The 18,242-nt window shown below is 31.4% G+C and overlaps 1 protein-coding gene across 2 annotated transcripts in view; it reads right to left on the minus strand.

Moving 5' to 3' along the window:
• LOC134721537 (uncharacterized) overlaps positions 1-13,931 on the minus strand; it is an 89,415-nt gene extending 75,484 nt beyond the window's left edge. Inside the window, exons 1-5 of one of the 2 annotated variants that reach the window (XM_063584616.1) lie at positions 13,806-13,931; positions 12,301-12,597; positions 6,784-7,056; positions 5,445-5,738; positions 1,333-1,626 (exon numbers count right to left, since the gene is read on the minus strand). In XM_063584616.1, the coding sequence (XP_063440686.1) occupies positions 1,333-1,626; positions 5,445-5,738; positions 6,784-7,056; positions 12,301-12,597; positions 13,806-13,872 (1,225 nt within the window). In that variant the 5' untranslated portion in view covers positions 13,873-13,931. Of the gene's footprint in view, positions 1-1,332; positions 1,627-5,444; positions 5,739-6,783; positions 7,057-12,300; positions 12,598-12,804; positions 12,951-13,805 lie in introns of those variants that run through there. The other variant, XM_063584617.1, reaches the window with a different exon arrangement.
• Between the last annotated feature and the right edge of the window lie 4,311 nt (positions 13,932-18,242).

Raw genomic sequence — 18,242 nt, forward strand, 5'->3', positions numbered from 1 at the left:
TTGTTATACATTTATTCAAGTATTTTGGACATCTTCACTCGCCTGTCCAAAGCCAAACTGACCCCTCTTTAAGTTTGTCTTGTCTTGACTTAATCTTAATGGTTTACATATTGTTATTAAAACAAACGACGTATCATATATGTAGACACAAAATTAAATAAACAGTACTGGTATACAATATGAATTTGAAGTATACAAAAGGAGGATGATAACAAAGATTTAGCGATAATACCGTGTCGTAAATATGCAAATGCAGCTATTGTGTTTCTTTGAAACTTTCATGTAAACAAGTACCTGTGTTACTTAGTATTCTGAAATCAAGATACAGGGGCAGATCCAGCCATTATCAGAAGGGGAAAAAGGGGGGTTGTCTAATAAAATTGAGAATGGAAATGGGGAATATAATATAGTTATAGTACATTGTATAGTAACAGGCTGCTGATACCTAAGGCAAACTCAGAATTCAATTGGCGAAAACATCGACAATACCGTGTCAAAAAACGTGAAATATCGAAAAGAATACCAAACCTTCTCAAACCACATCATACCTACAGATTAGAGCAATAAAATCCCACAAAATGTCGATTAGTATAATTTGATGATAGACTATTAAGCATGTTGATGCCAATTTATGAATTTTGTGAGAAATGCGGTACGTTTAAGTGCTTTTCAAAGGTACCAGGCTTATAATTTACAATTAAGTATATTACAATAAAATCAAATTGCAATTTTTCGAGCAAAATGTAATATTTTTTTTTTCTAAAAATTTAGCATTTTTGTTCATGTATTAACTGTTCTTGTCCAAATTGCTCAAACAGTTAAAACTCGAGCCAATATCATTGAAATGAGAATCTTTGAAAGCTAAAAATTTAGCACTGAGTTTTGAATGTAAAATTTCAGTAGGCTAAACATTTAGTTTATTGTATAATTTAAAATGTAAAATATAACTTACAAAAAGGAATGCTAAAATTTTAGTATGTATATTATTCATTTCTTTTTTTATTGCAGGATGCATGTTGAGAATTGCCTTTTTTTCTAAGATTGATATAAAGTTGTTAAAACTCCTAGATTTCAGGCAAAAAACCCTAGAATTTTAGCCAATTTGCAAAGATTCAAAACAATCCATTTTGAGAACGAATATTGCAGAGTATCAAAATTTATTGCAGTCCGTTTATCTTTATATTATTACATTATTACGCGAAACAGTTGCATGTTGAAATAATATAGAAATATAGTTCACACTTAATCTTATATAGTAATGGGTTTCTTTTTATATTGGTGTAATATACTGAGATCCAAGTATTTCCCTATTTCTAATGGATTTATACATACACTGCACATTAATTTCTATATCTGATATCTTATAATTTTGATGTGGATAGTAATCCACGTGACAGCGAAAGGTTCCGTTCTGGCTTCGTTTAATGTGAGGCACAGTAAGAGTTTGGTTGTGGTCTGATAGTAAACTGTTTTTGACTTGCTCAAAGTGTCTTGTCCTGTTGTGTTTCCATTGGTATGTACATATCGGATTGCAGGCTGCAGTGCAATGTATAGGTCCCTGTGTACTGTTTTCTGTTACATTGATAGATGTGCGACCAGGATCAAGGACAACTTTGTCAGGACCATCTAAACAAATTGAAATACAATGTTTAATGAATCGGACATTAATAAATTAACAATACAAATAGGTTTATTTTACTATTTATATAGAATAAAAATGTACAATTCAACCAATACCATGCACAAACGATTACTAACTGTAGCAATGACGAGTCAAGACTGCCTACACAAGCACGATCAATCAGCGTATACCAGAGATTATTCGGATTTAAGTAGTAACAACATTGTATATATGGTTAGAAGAATGGGTTTTTATTACCAACATATGAGCATTCTGTTTTACGGTATGTGCGCCCGTTCGTCCGGTCGTTCGTCCACTTCTCCCGATACAGGTTACAGTTTTTGGTCAAGTTATTTTTTGATAAAGTTGAGGTCTGATCAACTTGAAACTTGATACACTTGAGCTATTTCATTGGTAATCGATATCATTACTTATTTTCTTGAGATTATAGGAACAAGAAATACCTTTTAGACATTGTATACCTATATGGAGTTATTTTCTTTCAAAACCATAGGTACCTTTTTTTCAGAATTAACCAGGACGATACCATATTTCAATGAATTATGCTTTATGGTATAAAATGATGACCTTTGTGAGGTCACTATTTTCCATGAAAAAAAACAACCTAAAATTCAATTCAAAATTATATTTGTCTGGTAGTTTTTTGTTGCCGATAGAGAATTTTTTCAAGTTCAATCAATTAAAGGTGTAAAAGAAAAAGTCATTGCTCGCATTTTAATTTTAGAAACAAATAAACGTGCAGTTTTGTTACTTTATCGCTACAATACAGAAACATTATCATACATGTAAAATTAATTTTAATGTAGACCTTCATAAAAAGCTAGATTTAACGCATTCGTGTGTAAGATTTTCGAAAATCTTATTCAGTCACACTGAATAGGTTGATCGTTTTTTTGCAACTTAATTAAAAACTTGCTTAACGTCCAGTGGCTAATACTTCATGCATGTTCAGAATGGTACACACTGAATATAAATCCTACCGTAACCAACATGTATATATATTCATCTTCGTGTCAATTTAGAACATTTTTTTAATTTATGTATACCTTTTACTCTATCAAATGATCAACTAATAAGATATTCTTGACTAACATTCACGTTACTCACAAAAGGGTCGGGTGTGGAGGGTATATAATTATATCCTGATTATCTGTTAAAAATTACTTGCTATTCAAAAGACAATCTTTCAGAATATTTCATTTTCGATTCAATTAAAATTGTTGAAAAAATAACCAATCCCTCGATAGAAATGTCATAACAAATAGAAAAAAATCCCTTTTCCTCTTTTCCATAAACTTATTTGGTACAATATATTACTTATAATGTGCCGGATTGTAACAATTAATATGTGTCTTTCTTCTTGCAGTTACAGTGTATTGATAATGATTTTTAAGGTTTATATATCTAGATTAATTAGTGAGTTTTATTTCACATTCTAAATGAGCCGTATGCCGTATTAAAACCTGAACGTATTAGACCCTGTTCACACTAGCATTTTTTTTTATCGATCTTATTTAAATCGATCTTAATAAAACCAGTTAGCGTTCACATTATCTTTAATCAAAACGATCTCTATCGGTCTAATCTGAACAACTGCGTTCACACTACAATTAAAAACGCAATCGATCTAACCTTTTTGCCCGTAAAATGTAAACACTGTGTATAAATAGAACAGATTTATCAAATTCATGTGTTGATACTCTGATACACACACTTGGGGAAAAAGAACTGGTTAAAGTTATTGGTTCTCTTGAATCACAAGTTAAAATTTTGATACTGGCGTTATTGCAGTTTTCTTAAATTTTGAAAAAAAATAACTGTAGCAACGAAGTTACAACACGACACCGGAAATACTGCGTTTCCTGCAGAGAACAAAAAAATCAACATAAGAAAAGAAGACACATATTTCGCAAATCTATGCTATGGCTAAGACAACATGTTTTCAGTTTGTTTTAAAGGTCTTTTAACAGAGAAATATGGGTTAAACAACGCACTTCTTAGATCGTTTTGTCGCTATACATGTGCATACGTTATTTTCGATTCAATCGTACTAGTTTAAACCGATCTCTGCGTTCACATCTAAATTAAGATCGGTTTACTTTAGATCGATTCAAACTAAACTAAATTTTGCAAAACTTTAAAAAAAAATTTAAAAAATATTGACGGTATATATATATAAAAGTCAGATAATGGATATTTTAAGGTATGCATTATCTTTAACATAATGTGTATACACATTTCAAATGATTACTATAATTCCTTTCTGTATTATTATTTCAAAACATTGAGATTCAAAATAGTTTTTTAAAATATATCTACTCCTTAAAATTTGGTCTCGCCAAGAACGGTGTACAATTTTATTAATATATGATTCAAGTAATGTGCTTTATAATTGAAAAAGAAGGAACTCTACATCACACAATTACATTCAAATGAATAATGTACATTTCAATAATTCTGATAAAGTTTAAAAATGGAACTAAAAAGTATATCTATGGTCATTATATCGTTGTTTTTTGAAGTAGCTTAAACAAAATGCAATTGATATATAATTCAGTTATAGTTTTAGCGGGCCATTAAATTAATATTAGTCGTGGAAGTGGCAGGCATATAACACCATGAAATGAGCTATGATTTAAATCTTTATAAGAAACAGTTTATTTGGTTTTTAAATAAAATGTAGACAGAATGGTAATTATATGTTGGTTTTTTTTTTATAAATTTCCTGTTACAAAACTTTAGTTTTTTTTCCGGAAAACTAAGGAAATTGTAATCCAGGTACCTTTGATACCTATTGTACATGCATATTATATTTACACGGAACGGGGACCAAATCATTTCTCACATTACTTCCATGCATGTTGTTCTGATTAAGGACCAGATGTCTTATTCTAAAAGCAAAATTTCAATTGATTTTTCGTGTTAACAGCATCATTTACATTGTTTTTAGAATTCTTTTAGAGTCATGAAAATTCAGAAACACTTACTCTTTTGAGTATTTAAAGTATTTCAAGCTAAAATGAAAAATACATTTTGGACCATTTACTTAGACAATCATCCACCCTGTTTTAAAATATGAGTATTACTTGATTTATTTCACTTGACTGGGCGGGGCTTAACTGGTTTGCTTATTTAAGACAAGTTAATTTATAGACAGGTGTGTCGAGATAAACTGATCAATGAAGTGTCCAGTTATACTCTCGTTTCATTTCTTTATCTGTTTGGTGACACTGATAGGTGATGAAAAATCAATTATAATTATAACGGCCATCAATTGTTTAACACACATCTTCAAAAAGACTGCCCTTATGCAAATTAAAAATGAAATCAGTTGAAATAACATTGGTAATACCACACAAAATTTAACGGCGGTTAAGGAATACCTTTTGGATTTACAACATGTTAAGGCATCGTTACATAATTTTCATCTAGGTTAGATACCGTGTACAAAACATTTCCTTAGGGATATACATTCATGGCGGCTACTGCACTGGTATTGTGTTACTAGAAATATATTCCACATTATAAAACTACAGTGCTAATTTTAGCATACAATCGTTAACAAAGTATAACATATAGTCATTACTTAGCACGACGGTTCGAATTTTGTAACTCTGAAACTTACATATATTAATTTTGAAAGCTGTTCTTACAAATGTACCAAACAACTTTACATATGAACACCAACTGAATGCTTATTATGGGGTAGAGTTGTAGTTTTGAATATAAAAAAATGTGTATTCTGTCATGATTAAAGTTATTTTACTCCTCAGTCATTATTCTTTACGGAGCTAATACATACACTGCACATTGATTGATACATCTGTTGTCTTCTTTATACGAGAAACATTATAATCCACATGACAACGGAACGTCCCTGTCTGATTTCGTTTTATTTGTGATACAGTTAGAGTCTTTCCTTGGTTTGATACCAATTGGATTGGAACGAGTTCAAAACGTCCTGTCACATTGTATTTCCAATGGTATGAACATTCAGGATAACAGGTTGCCACACAGTTTATAGGGCCTAAAGTAGTCCCTTCTCTAACATTAACTAATGTACCTTCAGGTTCCAGAAAAATGTTGTCAGGACTATCTACACGTAGTAAAAAAAATCGAAATACATTTATATGAAAATATCGAATATTATAAGAATATGCAACACAGAAATAACTGAAAAAAACACCACAGCCGAAACGAAAATAAAATCGATCATTTTTAAACAATATTATACTGATTATAGAGAATACAAAAAAATAAGCAGCCAGAAACCAATAATATATCAGGCGACACAAACCGACATGAACTTGTCTGTTTTTTTGTGACTTTAAGCTACTTTAACGTTCTACATAATGTCCTACACCTCATCACTACCCACTTTTTGACTGACCAAGTAAGGCTATCTGTACACTATGATTTTGTTTTTGTTGGATGTTTTTGCGCGTCTGATTTTTTAGGATGAATCTTGTTTCATTGATTGATTTGGGTTTAGATTTTTGTACCTCAAAACAATTTTTGGTGACGTTAGTAGAAATTGTAATGCCTTACTCTGTATTGTTTTATAATGTAAAACATTGCAACGATATTAATATTGCAATCTCATGTGCACTTTGATATAGTAGTAAGTTTTTGCAAGTATGTATATAATAATGATTTTAATGATGTAAGCAGTAGTTTTAATTTTGTCATGTCGTTCTGGGTTTACATTAAATAATTATTTCTAGACGTCAATCAGTTTTTGTCGTACCAGGCTTTGTTTGAAACAAAGACAAGTTGAAGAGGTCGTCACGAATAACTAAATATAGTTCCAGCAACTACTCTTTAGATATTCCAGAGGAAAACTGATATTTGGGTCAGTGACTTTATATGACATAGACGTATATAGTCAACGCATTATGACTGCTCTAATAGAACAAGTGCAGTATGAAAAGCGTTATCCGCCATTCAGTACTTGCAATATTCATGATGTTAAAAAAAACTACATATTCTTTAAGTGAGCTTTGAAAGTAGTTTTTATAATGTTATATTGATTTGTTAATTATTTATTTGTCATTGCTATATAAATTCAAAATGCAACACAGGTCGACGGCTCTGTTGGTTTTAACATGTATATTTTGTTTACATAAACTAGAATAACTTACAGTATGGATCTAATGTTACAGAATTACTCAAGTAAAAGACTTTTCCAAGGTCATCAATTGCCTGACAGGATATCTGCATTTCCTTATCTGACTTAGTAAGTGCATGTATCGTTAACGTATTCTTGTCAGTATCGCCTCTCTTGTTCCCATAAAATGTAAATGACAGATCGAAAGGTCTTTCTCCTGGACATGAATGTACCACTGAGTTACAGGTGAATTTGATATCCTTGCCGATAAATGGATGCTCAGGGAAGAATGTTAATTTTACTGTTGCTATTTTATAAATAAATATATACATGTTCATTAATAATGGAAGGTTTTACAAAATAGGTTATAATGGCTGACGGGTTTCAAGTAAAGCCTTCGTGGTTGTTTTTTGCAATTGTTACATTATGTTTTATTATGTTTTTAAACATACATTAAGAATTTTTTTTAAACTAATGGGGTTTGAATTTGTTGTGTGACATAAATCTTTTACCAATTGCGTATAACCATTTTCTTTTATTGAACAAAATCTAATAATTATTTCATAATATTTTTTCCCTAACACATGTGGAATATGTTTGAATTTTGTCGTCATTGGTAATACAATCATAACATTAAAGCAATAACGACACACACGAGAATTGGCATTGGTTGCTTCAATAACATCTGAAATATTAAAGACAATTGGATCGAATAATCATTCTATTTTTACACAAGATGATTTTTAATTATTTGCGTATGTCGTGAGACAAAACACATTACAACAAAGACATGTTTTTCTCTGGCTGTTTATGACGTCTTTACACTAAATCCATTAGATTTTGGATGTGTGAGGATTGATTGTTTAGTCTTAGATGCATGATTTATTTATTAGTTGTTAGTGACTTTGCACTAGCTGTCAGATAACTGCGAGTACTCTCAGATCTGTTCATTGTGTCTTTTTGTGTCGAGATGTATAAGTACCCGGCAACGTCCACTTTTATTTTTGTCCATCTGATGAGTTCAGCCTTTTTCAACTGATTTTTATGGTTCGTTCTAATGTTATACTGTTATACCACAGTCCCAAGTTAGGAGGAGGGTTGGGATCCCGCTGACATGTTTTACCCCGCCACATTATTTATGAATGTGCCTGTCCCAAGTAAGGAGCCTGTATATTCAGTTGTTTTCGTTTGTTTATGTGTTACATATTTGTTTTTCGTCCATTTATATTTAAATATATAAGGCCGTTATTTTCTCGTATGAATTGTTTTACATTGTCTTATCGAGACCTTTTATAGCTGACTATGAGGTATGGGATTTGCTCATTGTTGAAGACCGTACGGTTACCTATAGTTGTGTCATTTTGGTCTTTTGCGGAAAGTTGTGTCATTTGCAATCATACCACATCTTCTTATATATATTACAAAATCAATAATTAGACAAAACATGTATGTTTTACCACTAACATTGTTAGCTATCTGTTACCGGTAGAAAGATATTGAAACAAAAATAAAAAATTGATGTCTTTCTTTTTATTCAAAACATGGCAGGTTTTGACTAATCATTGCGTGTCTTGATGCAGATGCCGATAACTATTGATTAATAACCTTTTGCTTTTACATTGAAAGTATTTTAAAAGAATGGCAAAAGATACCAGAGGGAGAGTCAAACTCATAAATCGAAAATAAACTGACAACGCCATGGCTTAAAATGAAAAAAAGAAAAACAGATAAATAAAAGAACACTATCACAACATAGAAAAATAAAGACTAAGCAACACGAATCCCACCAAAAACTGATATCATGTGCTCCGGAAGAGTTAGCAAATTCTGTTCATAATCATGTGTGACACCTTTGGATTGAATGCATTTAATTGTTCGTTAAATATAAGACCTTTCCATTATACAAATGATTCCATTAAGATATAACAAATCTTGACTTTTTTGCATGATTATTTTCATAACTGTGATTATTATGAATTAAATGTTATTGCTTAATCCAAGTTGAAATCTTCCTACTTATAGTTTACAGACACTTTTACAGGACGTTGCCCGTTATGAAGGATATGTTTTACAGATGGCAAACTATATGTTCCAATTGTCATTACTGTCATCCAATCTTTTTTTCCTCAATTTTTTCCTAATGTATTAAACTTATCTCTTGTTTATGCCACTTGTGGAGCAGTATCTGAGTTCCCTTCTAGGCCATTTGCGATCGACCTGGATTTTGGTGGGGTTCGTTTTCCTGAGTCCCTTGTTTTCATTGTTGTGTTTCATGTACTGGTGTTTGACTTTTGGCCTTATTTTGGTATTTTTTACTATCACATTGGTATGCCTTTATCCTCTGGCATGTTATGTCATTTTGAAATATTTAGTTAATGTGCTAACACTATAGCATAAGTTATATCAACCTGTCACAATCGGAAATTATAATGTAGCGAACTTTACAAAACGAAATTACAAAAAAGAGTCGAACGAAAACAGTAAAGGTATATACCAAATTAAATGAGAACCTGAGTTTCTTTTTTGAGCGTACATTTAATGTTTTAAACTTCAACATGAAGCTGGACAGACAAGTACTCAGTTACGTCCATGTGTTTTTGTAATACTCTATATATTTCTATTTGTTTTCCTCTGATGAGTTAAGCATTTTTCAACTGATTTCTATAGTTTGTTCGTATTTTGTACTGATACACCACTGTCCAAGGTAGGAGGTTGTCAGGATCCTATAATGTTAATGTAGTTTGTTGCTGTGTAACATTTTTTGTTTGTTTATTGTGTGTAGACAAATAAAGACGTTAGTTTTCTCATTTGAATAGTTTTACGTTTGTGATTGTTGGGCCTTTTATAGATGATAATGCGATATGGGCTTTGTTCGTTGTTGTTGGTGGCCAAACGACAACATGTAGATGCAAATTTTTGTAACATTTGGTTTCCTGTGGAGAGTTGTCTTTTTGGCAATTATACCACATCTTCTTTTTTATATTTGTTTTTATCATATTTCTTTTCAAAATTTTAACGTTTACTAATTGTGCATGTTTATTGCAATAACTGCACGGTCTGCATAGTTCTTATTCTTTCTCGAAACAAGTAACTTTTGTCATTGTTGAACATATTTCCCTGTGTTACTTGAGAAATAAGGAATTTTCCTTGTGCAAAAAGAATCTGAAATAACATTCCACTGAAATGAATAAATACAAAGTCTGCAATAAACAATAATAATTGCAAAAGATTGATTCTACCCCACCGAAACATGTTTAAGGTTTTTAATATATTAAACTCTAATATGACGTCCTTATTACGCTTTGTAAACAAAACCGTGTTCTAATAAGCACTAAATATGTTTGACACACGCACACAAATTAAATGTTTATATTTTTGTTATCGTCATTGTTATTCTAAAAAAAATATGCATATTAGCAGCATACAATAAATATTCTTTTAAATCTTTTATCAACAAATATCTACCTAGCTTTTTGTTTTCAAACTGATCACATATGAAGATGTAATCTACAGACTTTACGGGGAGGCAAACGAGAACAGCCAACAATTTTGAAGGTATTCGTACACTTCGGTTTATAAAAAATATGTTTCCTGTCCTTTTCAAATCGAAATCGAAATATTACCTCAATGTCATGCACTGTGCTCATTTTAATGCTCAGTGTAGAATATTGACAACTACAACATGTACAATGCCTGCCAATGTTAAAATGAATAAAGAGCATGACATGAAGAAATTATTTCTTAAACTGATCTTCGAATAAACTGTTTACATGGAACTTAAACCATTGTTATCAGAAACTCTCCCTACATATCTTCTTTAATGGGAACAATAATCAGTATTTTTAAGTTACGGACGCCCTTGAGTGCCACGCAAAAAAATAGTTATAACTTGCGCTCACAAGTTAATATCTTGTGCGCACAAGATGATAACTCGAGTGTGTAAGTTGTGTAACTTGTGCGCACACGATAGTAACTCGTGCGCGCAAGTTTGTAACTTGTGCGCACAAGATAGTAACTTGTGCGCGCAAGTTGTTATTATTTTTACTTGGCACTACAGGGCTTCCGTAGTTTTAAGAAAGTTTCCTTGTTATTATATATAAGTTTAACATGTATTAATCAATATACATGAGTTAAATGTACAAAATGTTTACTAAATGTATATTAAACATTCATATTTGTTATTTCTGCAAGATGATAATAAAACCAACTAAATATCTCTAGATATGTCTTCAACTCTTCCATCGTAACAGCACAACTGCGAACTATGATATTAACTTATAAAACACTTATCCATTCAAATAAAGGTAACAGTAGTATGTCCGCTGTTCGAACTTCATAAATCGATTGAGGAAAAAAAAAAAAAACTGAGGGAAACCCATCAAATATAAGAGAACTAAGACACAACAGAAACAAAACATTAAAATATAACACATAGGGAAACAAACTATAATATAACTGAGGATGTGAAGAAAAAAAAATTGTCACAATCTTGACAATATTTTTGATAAAACCCAGACTGAAAACGCAATCAAATATTTCATTAAATAGTTATAAACTCAAACCGCTCTTTTATATGTTTTGGGTTGAATTGATTTATTGATTGATTAGTATTTAACCCTAATATTATACTATTTCGTGGTGGTCAGTTATCAATAGTGGATTAAACACGGAGTGCCCCGAGTGATCTACAAACTTTCGTTAGGAAAATTGTCAATTCCAGTCAATTTTAGTCGAGTGCACATGCCCAGTGCGAAATTTGAACATACAACTTCGGTATTGACTGGATAGTGATGTAGTAGTTGAACTACTCAAATCACTTGGCCATCAATTATTTTGATTCTGAATCTGACATTCAAGACAATTTCTATTTCCGATAAAAATAAGTATAAAGGCGTTTGTGTAGGCTCTTCCATAAACCTCACTTTTTGTTTGTAAAGAAGCAAACGTATGACACTATGATTTTTCAAAAGGAGGAGTTTGAACAGTCAGCATGAACGGTTATCGTATCTAGGCCAATTATATCAATTTCGAAATGCAACACATTACAGTCATAATAAATAAATAGTAACATCATGTGCATCATTTAAGAATTTGAAAGTGTTTTAAAGTGAAGGAAACATATTAAGTACATGATAATTTGATACAATTCATTATTCTGAAGAAGTCACTATACGCATGTGCAAACACTTTTTTGGGATTAAGAGCATGGGTTTGTTCACAAAGCGAAAAAAGCACGTCATATTAGAATACGATTTAAAATTTGTACATCAATTCAAACTTTAGTTTTACAACCTCCTTTGTCACGATTTAGTTGTATCATATAAACGACCTTAATAATATAAAAACACGTTAAAACAGTTAAATAAGTACTGGCACATATCTTGGAAAAAAAGGAAAAAAAAACAACAGCATGCACCATTCTACATTATTATTTGAAAAACAACATTGATAATATAATAAATGAGGGACGATAGATACCAAAGGGACAGTCAAACTCATAAATCTAAAACAAACTGACAACGCCATGGCTAAAAATGGATTATATACTCACTTGTTATCCTGAACGTTTTGGCGGCGAATTTTGAAGATTGCGTTCTATGTAAAAATCTAATTATGACAGTATATTTAGAACATAAACTCAGATTGACTATCTCAAAGAAAGAAGTGGTAAATCGTATATCTTTAAAATGATGTCCTCCTCCTAAACTTAAATCCAAATAGCCTCCTGTTGAATTGCTTATATAGATCCGAGACCATATTATCCCTTGGTCATTAGGAACTTTCCATGAAATTTTAGTTGTATTACCAATTACAAGAACTTGGATATCTGTTGGTGGATCTAGTTTATCTGAAAAGTAGTGAAATACATTAAGTAAATTTGAAAATATAATGTACTGATGTCTCTCGGGTATATGATTTGAAAAAACAAATATATCTCCTGAGTTGATCTCGTGGATGCTATTCCTATTTTTACAATTATAAAAAAAATAATTCTCTAAGTATTAATCATTTGGTCAGGTTCCTATACAAATTAACTATATATTGATTTGCGTACCGTAAGTTAATTTTTTTTGATATTGCATACTGTATGTACAGCATGATCACACCATGTTATTAAAAACGAGTTTCCTTTTTAATAGCAAAATTATCATAAAGGACATTAGGTTTTCTCTCAGCACACTAGATACATCTTATTCAAGTACATCATGCTCATCTGACACGGTCCACACAAAATAGATAGAAAGTCAAATAAATTTCAAAGTTGAAGAGCATTAAAGCTAAAAAAATCAAATCATCTAAGGTTTAAATTGTACAATCATATTGGTTGATTGAGTGATTGTTTCTTAACCCTCATCGGCAAATATTTCGTTAATTATCAGATCTAGACCAATATGTTCCTTCTATTAAATACGTTCCTGTGTTAGGTCAGCCTCGTATGAATAAAGGAAGACGTTCACATGAAGAGGTTGATTCCACTATATAGGCCGATCATTTGTTGAAACACATGTGATCCAAACGTATCAAACTACCGTATTTGTATATCTATATAGAGTACGGAAGTGTGTGTTTCATATTCTTTTAACCTTGTGTTATATTAAGAAGCGAGTGAAGCAAGCTGTGCCAATTGCATTAATTTGACTCACGATTATATTGGTACTTAAACTCATTCTTATCAAGACAAAAACGTCTTATACCGATTGTTTGATGAGTACTTACAATCATTAGTTTCTATGTTTAATATTTGTTATCAGTTTATTTAATCCATGCTTGATTCATCTTATATATTAGTTTTAACAAATACTTGCAATTACCCTTGCATTGATGGTCTAAACGAATAAATTATATGTCCTACAGCTGACTCGGCGAACCATTAAATTGTGCTAGTATATGTTTTAATCATGAGGACAACTAAACATACTATGTATTATATTGTCATCTTGTTTGAAGATTTGCCTTAAAATTCTCGAAACAGTTATATTCAGAAGTCTTACATGTATAACCATCATTTTGACCATTCGACATCTATAAGAATTATATATACTTAAGAATACGTACCCGTTGCGCCAATCATTGAATTAACAAAACCAACGCTAAACATTATAAAAATGTAAACTAAAACCATTGTGTATGTAATAAACACATGGATATATGCGTTTACTGTAAAACATCTGTTTTGACTAATGGAATAGTATTAAGGTCTTATTATTTATAATTCTTTATTTGGTTTTAAAACAATAATCGACTAATTTCCTTGTTTTGATAACATCCGTCCTCATTTCATTTATAAGAAAGGGGCGTTCTTAAATAAAGAATTGTTTTTCGTGGAAAACATTCAATTCGTAGGCAGTATTAACTGTTTGTTTGGTTTCAAATTACATACATTTTCAAAACATGTGTATCGTCGTGCCAATTTTTCGTTTATCTTTTCATAAAATGTCTGTTAACTGTTCAATTGTTGGAATCGATGTACAAGATTACTGCCTGTTTCTTTAATAATCAAACAATATGTGCATGTAATATGACAGGTATGTCCAGTGCACGATGTTTTGTCGATATTGCCAAGTCAACTTTATAGTGTCGTTATTGTGTTAACACTGTATTATATCTAAATGTTCTAAAGCTTTGTGTCCTATACCTTTGTGTTCATATCGTTCATTTCGTATACACAATGGTGTTGACAATATCGTTTCAACATCCTGTTTATGTTCAGAACGTGTATATAAAGAGTCTATACCTTTTCTGTTTACATCCTTCACATCATTATGTTGACGATGTCGTGTCAACATCATGTTTATATTGTATGCAGAGTCTATACATTTCTGTTTACGTCGCTCACATTAATACATAGCAATATCAACATATCGTGTCAACATCCTGTTTATGTTGTATATTTACTCTTTACCTTTCTGTTTACATCGTTGGCATCGCATACATCGTGTTGGTGACAAGATTGTGTTTACATCGTTTACATCGTCAACATTGTATAAATGTTTGGAACCAAGCCTTTACCTTTGTGTTTACATCATTCACATTGTATAAATCGTGATGTTAAAAATATCGTGTCAACATCGTGTTTATCAAGTTTTTGTTGTATATCGACTCTCTACCTTTATGTTTACATCGTTAACATCTTATACATCATGATGCTGATAATATTGTGTTTATATCGTCAACATTGTGTAAATTATGTGAACCTAGTCTTCACCTTTGTGTGTAAATCGTTTACATCGTATACATTGTGATGTAATGTTGACAATAAGGTGTCAATAAGAATCGTGTTTATGCTTTATTCGGAGTCTATTCCTTTATAATTACGTCGTTCACATTGTGTGCATCGCAATTTGAACAATATCGTATCAACATCGTGTTCATGTTGCACATCGACTCTCTATTTAAGTCCCCTTCTGTTTACGTCTCCTCTATCATCGTAAACATAGTAATATGAAAGTATTTTGGTTTTGTTTTTTTGTGTAACATGTGTTATGATCTCTCCCTATTAATTTGTACAACAAGAAAAATCTGTAAAAAATGTGATATTATAACTCTTACTTGACACAAATAGTGTTTAAACATTGTTAATATGGCAAAGTAACCAATGAAAAAACGATATCTTTTCAAAACTGTAAACATCGCGATGTTAACGATGTCAACGATGTAAACAATATGTAAGAGTTCATACAAGGTACAAGATGATGACACGACATTTTGTTAACATTGTTAACATCGCTATTTGAACGATGTAAACACGATATCTTTTCAACATTGTCTACATCACAATGTTTACGATGTCAACGATGTAAACAATATATAAGAGTTCAAACAATGTAAAACGATGATGACACGACATTGTGTTAACATTGTTAACATCGCTATTTGAACGATGTAAATACGATATCTTTTCAACATTGTATACATCACAATGTTAACGATGTCAACGATGTAAACAATTTATAAGAGTTTAAACAATGTAAACGATGTTAACACGATACCTTTTCAGCATTGTAGACATCGCGATGTCAACAATGTAAACAATATATAGGAGTTGCAACAATGTGAACGGTATTGACACGATATCGTGTTAACATTGTAGATATCGCGATGTTGACTATATTGAATAAACATTGTGCACTGGACATGAATGTTTTTTTTTACAAAACAAAACTGTTGTTTCGTGTATTCCTTTGACGTTTTTCCAGATTATGTTTTAATACATATTGCATGACTAATTGTAGTCCTGATTAAAAGGAATCTATTGAAAATGATTTTATTACCTATATATTTATTCAGAAAATATGATACGATTATTGCTAAACATGAGCCATGCGGGAACGAACATACAAAATTCGGAAAAAAAGTTCGAACCGCTTAAAATCTGATGTTCGTTGGCTTGTGGCTGTAAGTCAATGTATTCACCAGCTCAAAACTGCTGACAGGAATAATGGAAGCATACAATGAGGAGGGAGGGTTAGGAGGAGTACTGATCCCGAAATTCCGGTACTGAAAACATGAAATCTCGAGGTCCCGAATTAAAAAACAACAAATCCCGACATCCCAAAATTCGAAATGATAAATTCCGGATCCCGAAAGGATCAACCCCGAAATCCAGAGCTTAAAAACACCAGATCCCGACGTCCCAAAAAAGGACCCCCCCCCCTCTTCATCACCAGTTGATTTCGGTTGATTTCGTATCCTCAATTCAACAAGTTTTAGACTCCTATCCAGTATATAAATCATTAAATATTAAAAATGTCCTTAATTATAGTAAATCGAGTACATTTTAACCCATACGAAATAGACATATATTGTCAATATAGTGTTTTCTTCCGTTTACAATAAAACATATTTAACATAATAAAAATAGATTTTTAATACTTTAGTTTTAATCTCGCCTTTCCTACAAATGTAGTTCAGGAACCTCTAGTCGTTGTATGTCTAGTTTGTATTTCGAAAGTTTTGGGACATTGTATATATGGGAGTTTGGCGTCCATTTCGTTGAATTTAAATACGTCATTGTTAAGAGACTTGTTGAAGACCGTATCCAGTGCGGAATTCTTAGACGCATACATGATCATGTAATACTCTATAATGTATCCAACTGTTTAAGTCATGTCAATATTTAGTATAATATATTTTAATAAAACAATAAACACCCATTCGTTAAGTTAGAAGTCGTAGATGAACTCAAAGTGTTTGGTATTTATACTTTTAATACTATTTTAAGTTAAGGAAAGGAAAAAAAGGTGCTTTAGCTGGAGGTTTAAAGATATTTCCTCCTTTTGTTATACATTAACAAAGACCTTTCATATAAACAAAGACCATTTATATAATTATATAAACAAAGAGATGTGAATTCATTGTTAAGAATTGCAAACACTTGTTTTAAGTGCATAGTAAGGAAATCAGTAAATGGACTTCACGATAACACTTTAAAATTATTTCACACTTATCAACAACATCTTTGTATTTATAGAAACTATGTATTTCATTTTATGCTGATTCACACCAGACACTGATTTCAGTATGGTTGCCTATGTGCTCAATTCGTACGTTAGAAGGAAACACATTAACCAGTGTTTAAATTGTAAATGACAAATTTATGTATGCATGCCCTTATTGTTATTTTCCGGAAGTGGGATATTTGAAAGACTAGCATATGGTCCTCAGTATATGTAGTAGCGGATGTCTTTTGTCGTATTCGTCAATTTTGACTTAACAAAAAAACCAAAATATTCAGCAAGAGTCACTTTGTAACAATCTGTTTCTCTGAAGATTAATTCTCATTCATGACTGTTGAAAATCTAAAACACCATTCGTATGTCGTACACATTTCACAAAATTCTCAAATTCTCTAACAATTGTGAGCATACTTTGATGGTAGTGGATAAGGGCCATGACCTTTAAACCAAGCTACTCATATTTACCTACATTATATGTTGCAAAAAATTAAAATGTCATTCAATTTCTAAAACAAATATTATGGTTTTCACAAAATGTTTCCATTCACAAAATGTTTCCATTCACAAAATGTTTCCATTCACAAAATGTTTCCATTCACAAAATGTTTCCATTTCACTTGATGCATTGCAAAGGGTACAGTTCATTTGAGATATGTGTGTTCTTTGTATATTTAGTATGGTTGTAAGTAGCTGCGGAACCGTAGCTCATAGGTCCTTATGTTATTTTTTTACTATTTGCGGACCATAGAGCTACGGATTTTTCCTAATTTAAAACGTTCGGAATTGCGACCCAGGTTCAGGTTGCACTTATTTACCAAAAAAATATTCTTTATAATGTTTGCAAAGCTTATCAATATGTCTAGTTCGTTTCGTTAGATATTTTTCTAGGATATGACGTACCTAATTATTTTTGAATATTCATTTCCTTAACACTATTATCTAATTATTGCCATTTGTATACATTCTTCGTCTATTTTGTTCGGCCATATTGAATCTCGTGGTGACGTCACGAAAAGCAAAAAAGATAACTCAAATA

This window comes from Mytilus trossulus, chromosome 6 (genome assembly GCF_036588685.1).
Source record: "Mytilus trossulus isolate FHL-02 chromosome 6, PNRI_Mtr1.1.1.hap1, whole genome shotgun sequence".
Classification (NCBI taxonomy): domain Eukaryota; kingdom Metazoa; phylum Mollusca; class Bivalvia; order Mytilida; family Mytilidae; genus Mytilus; species Mytilus trossulus.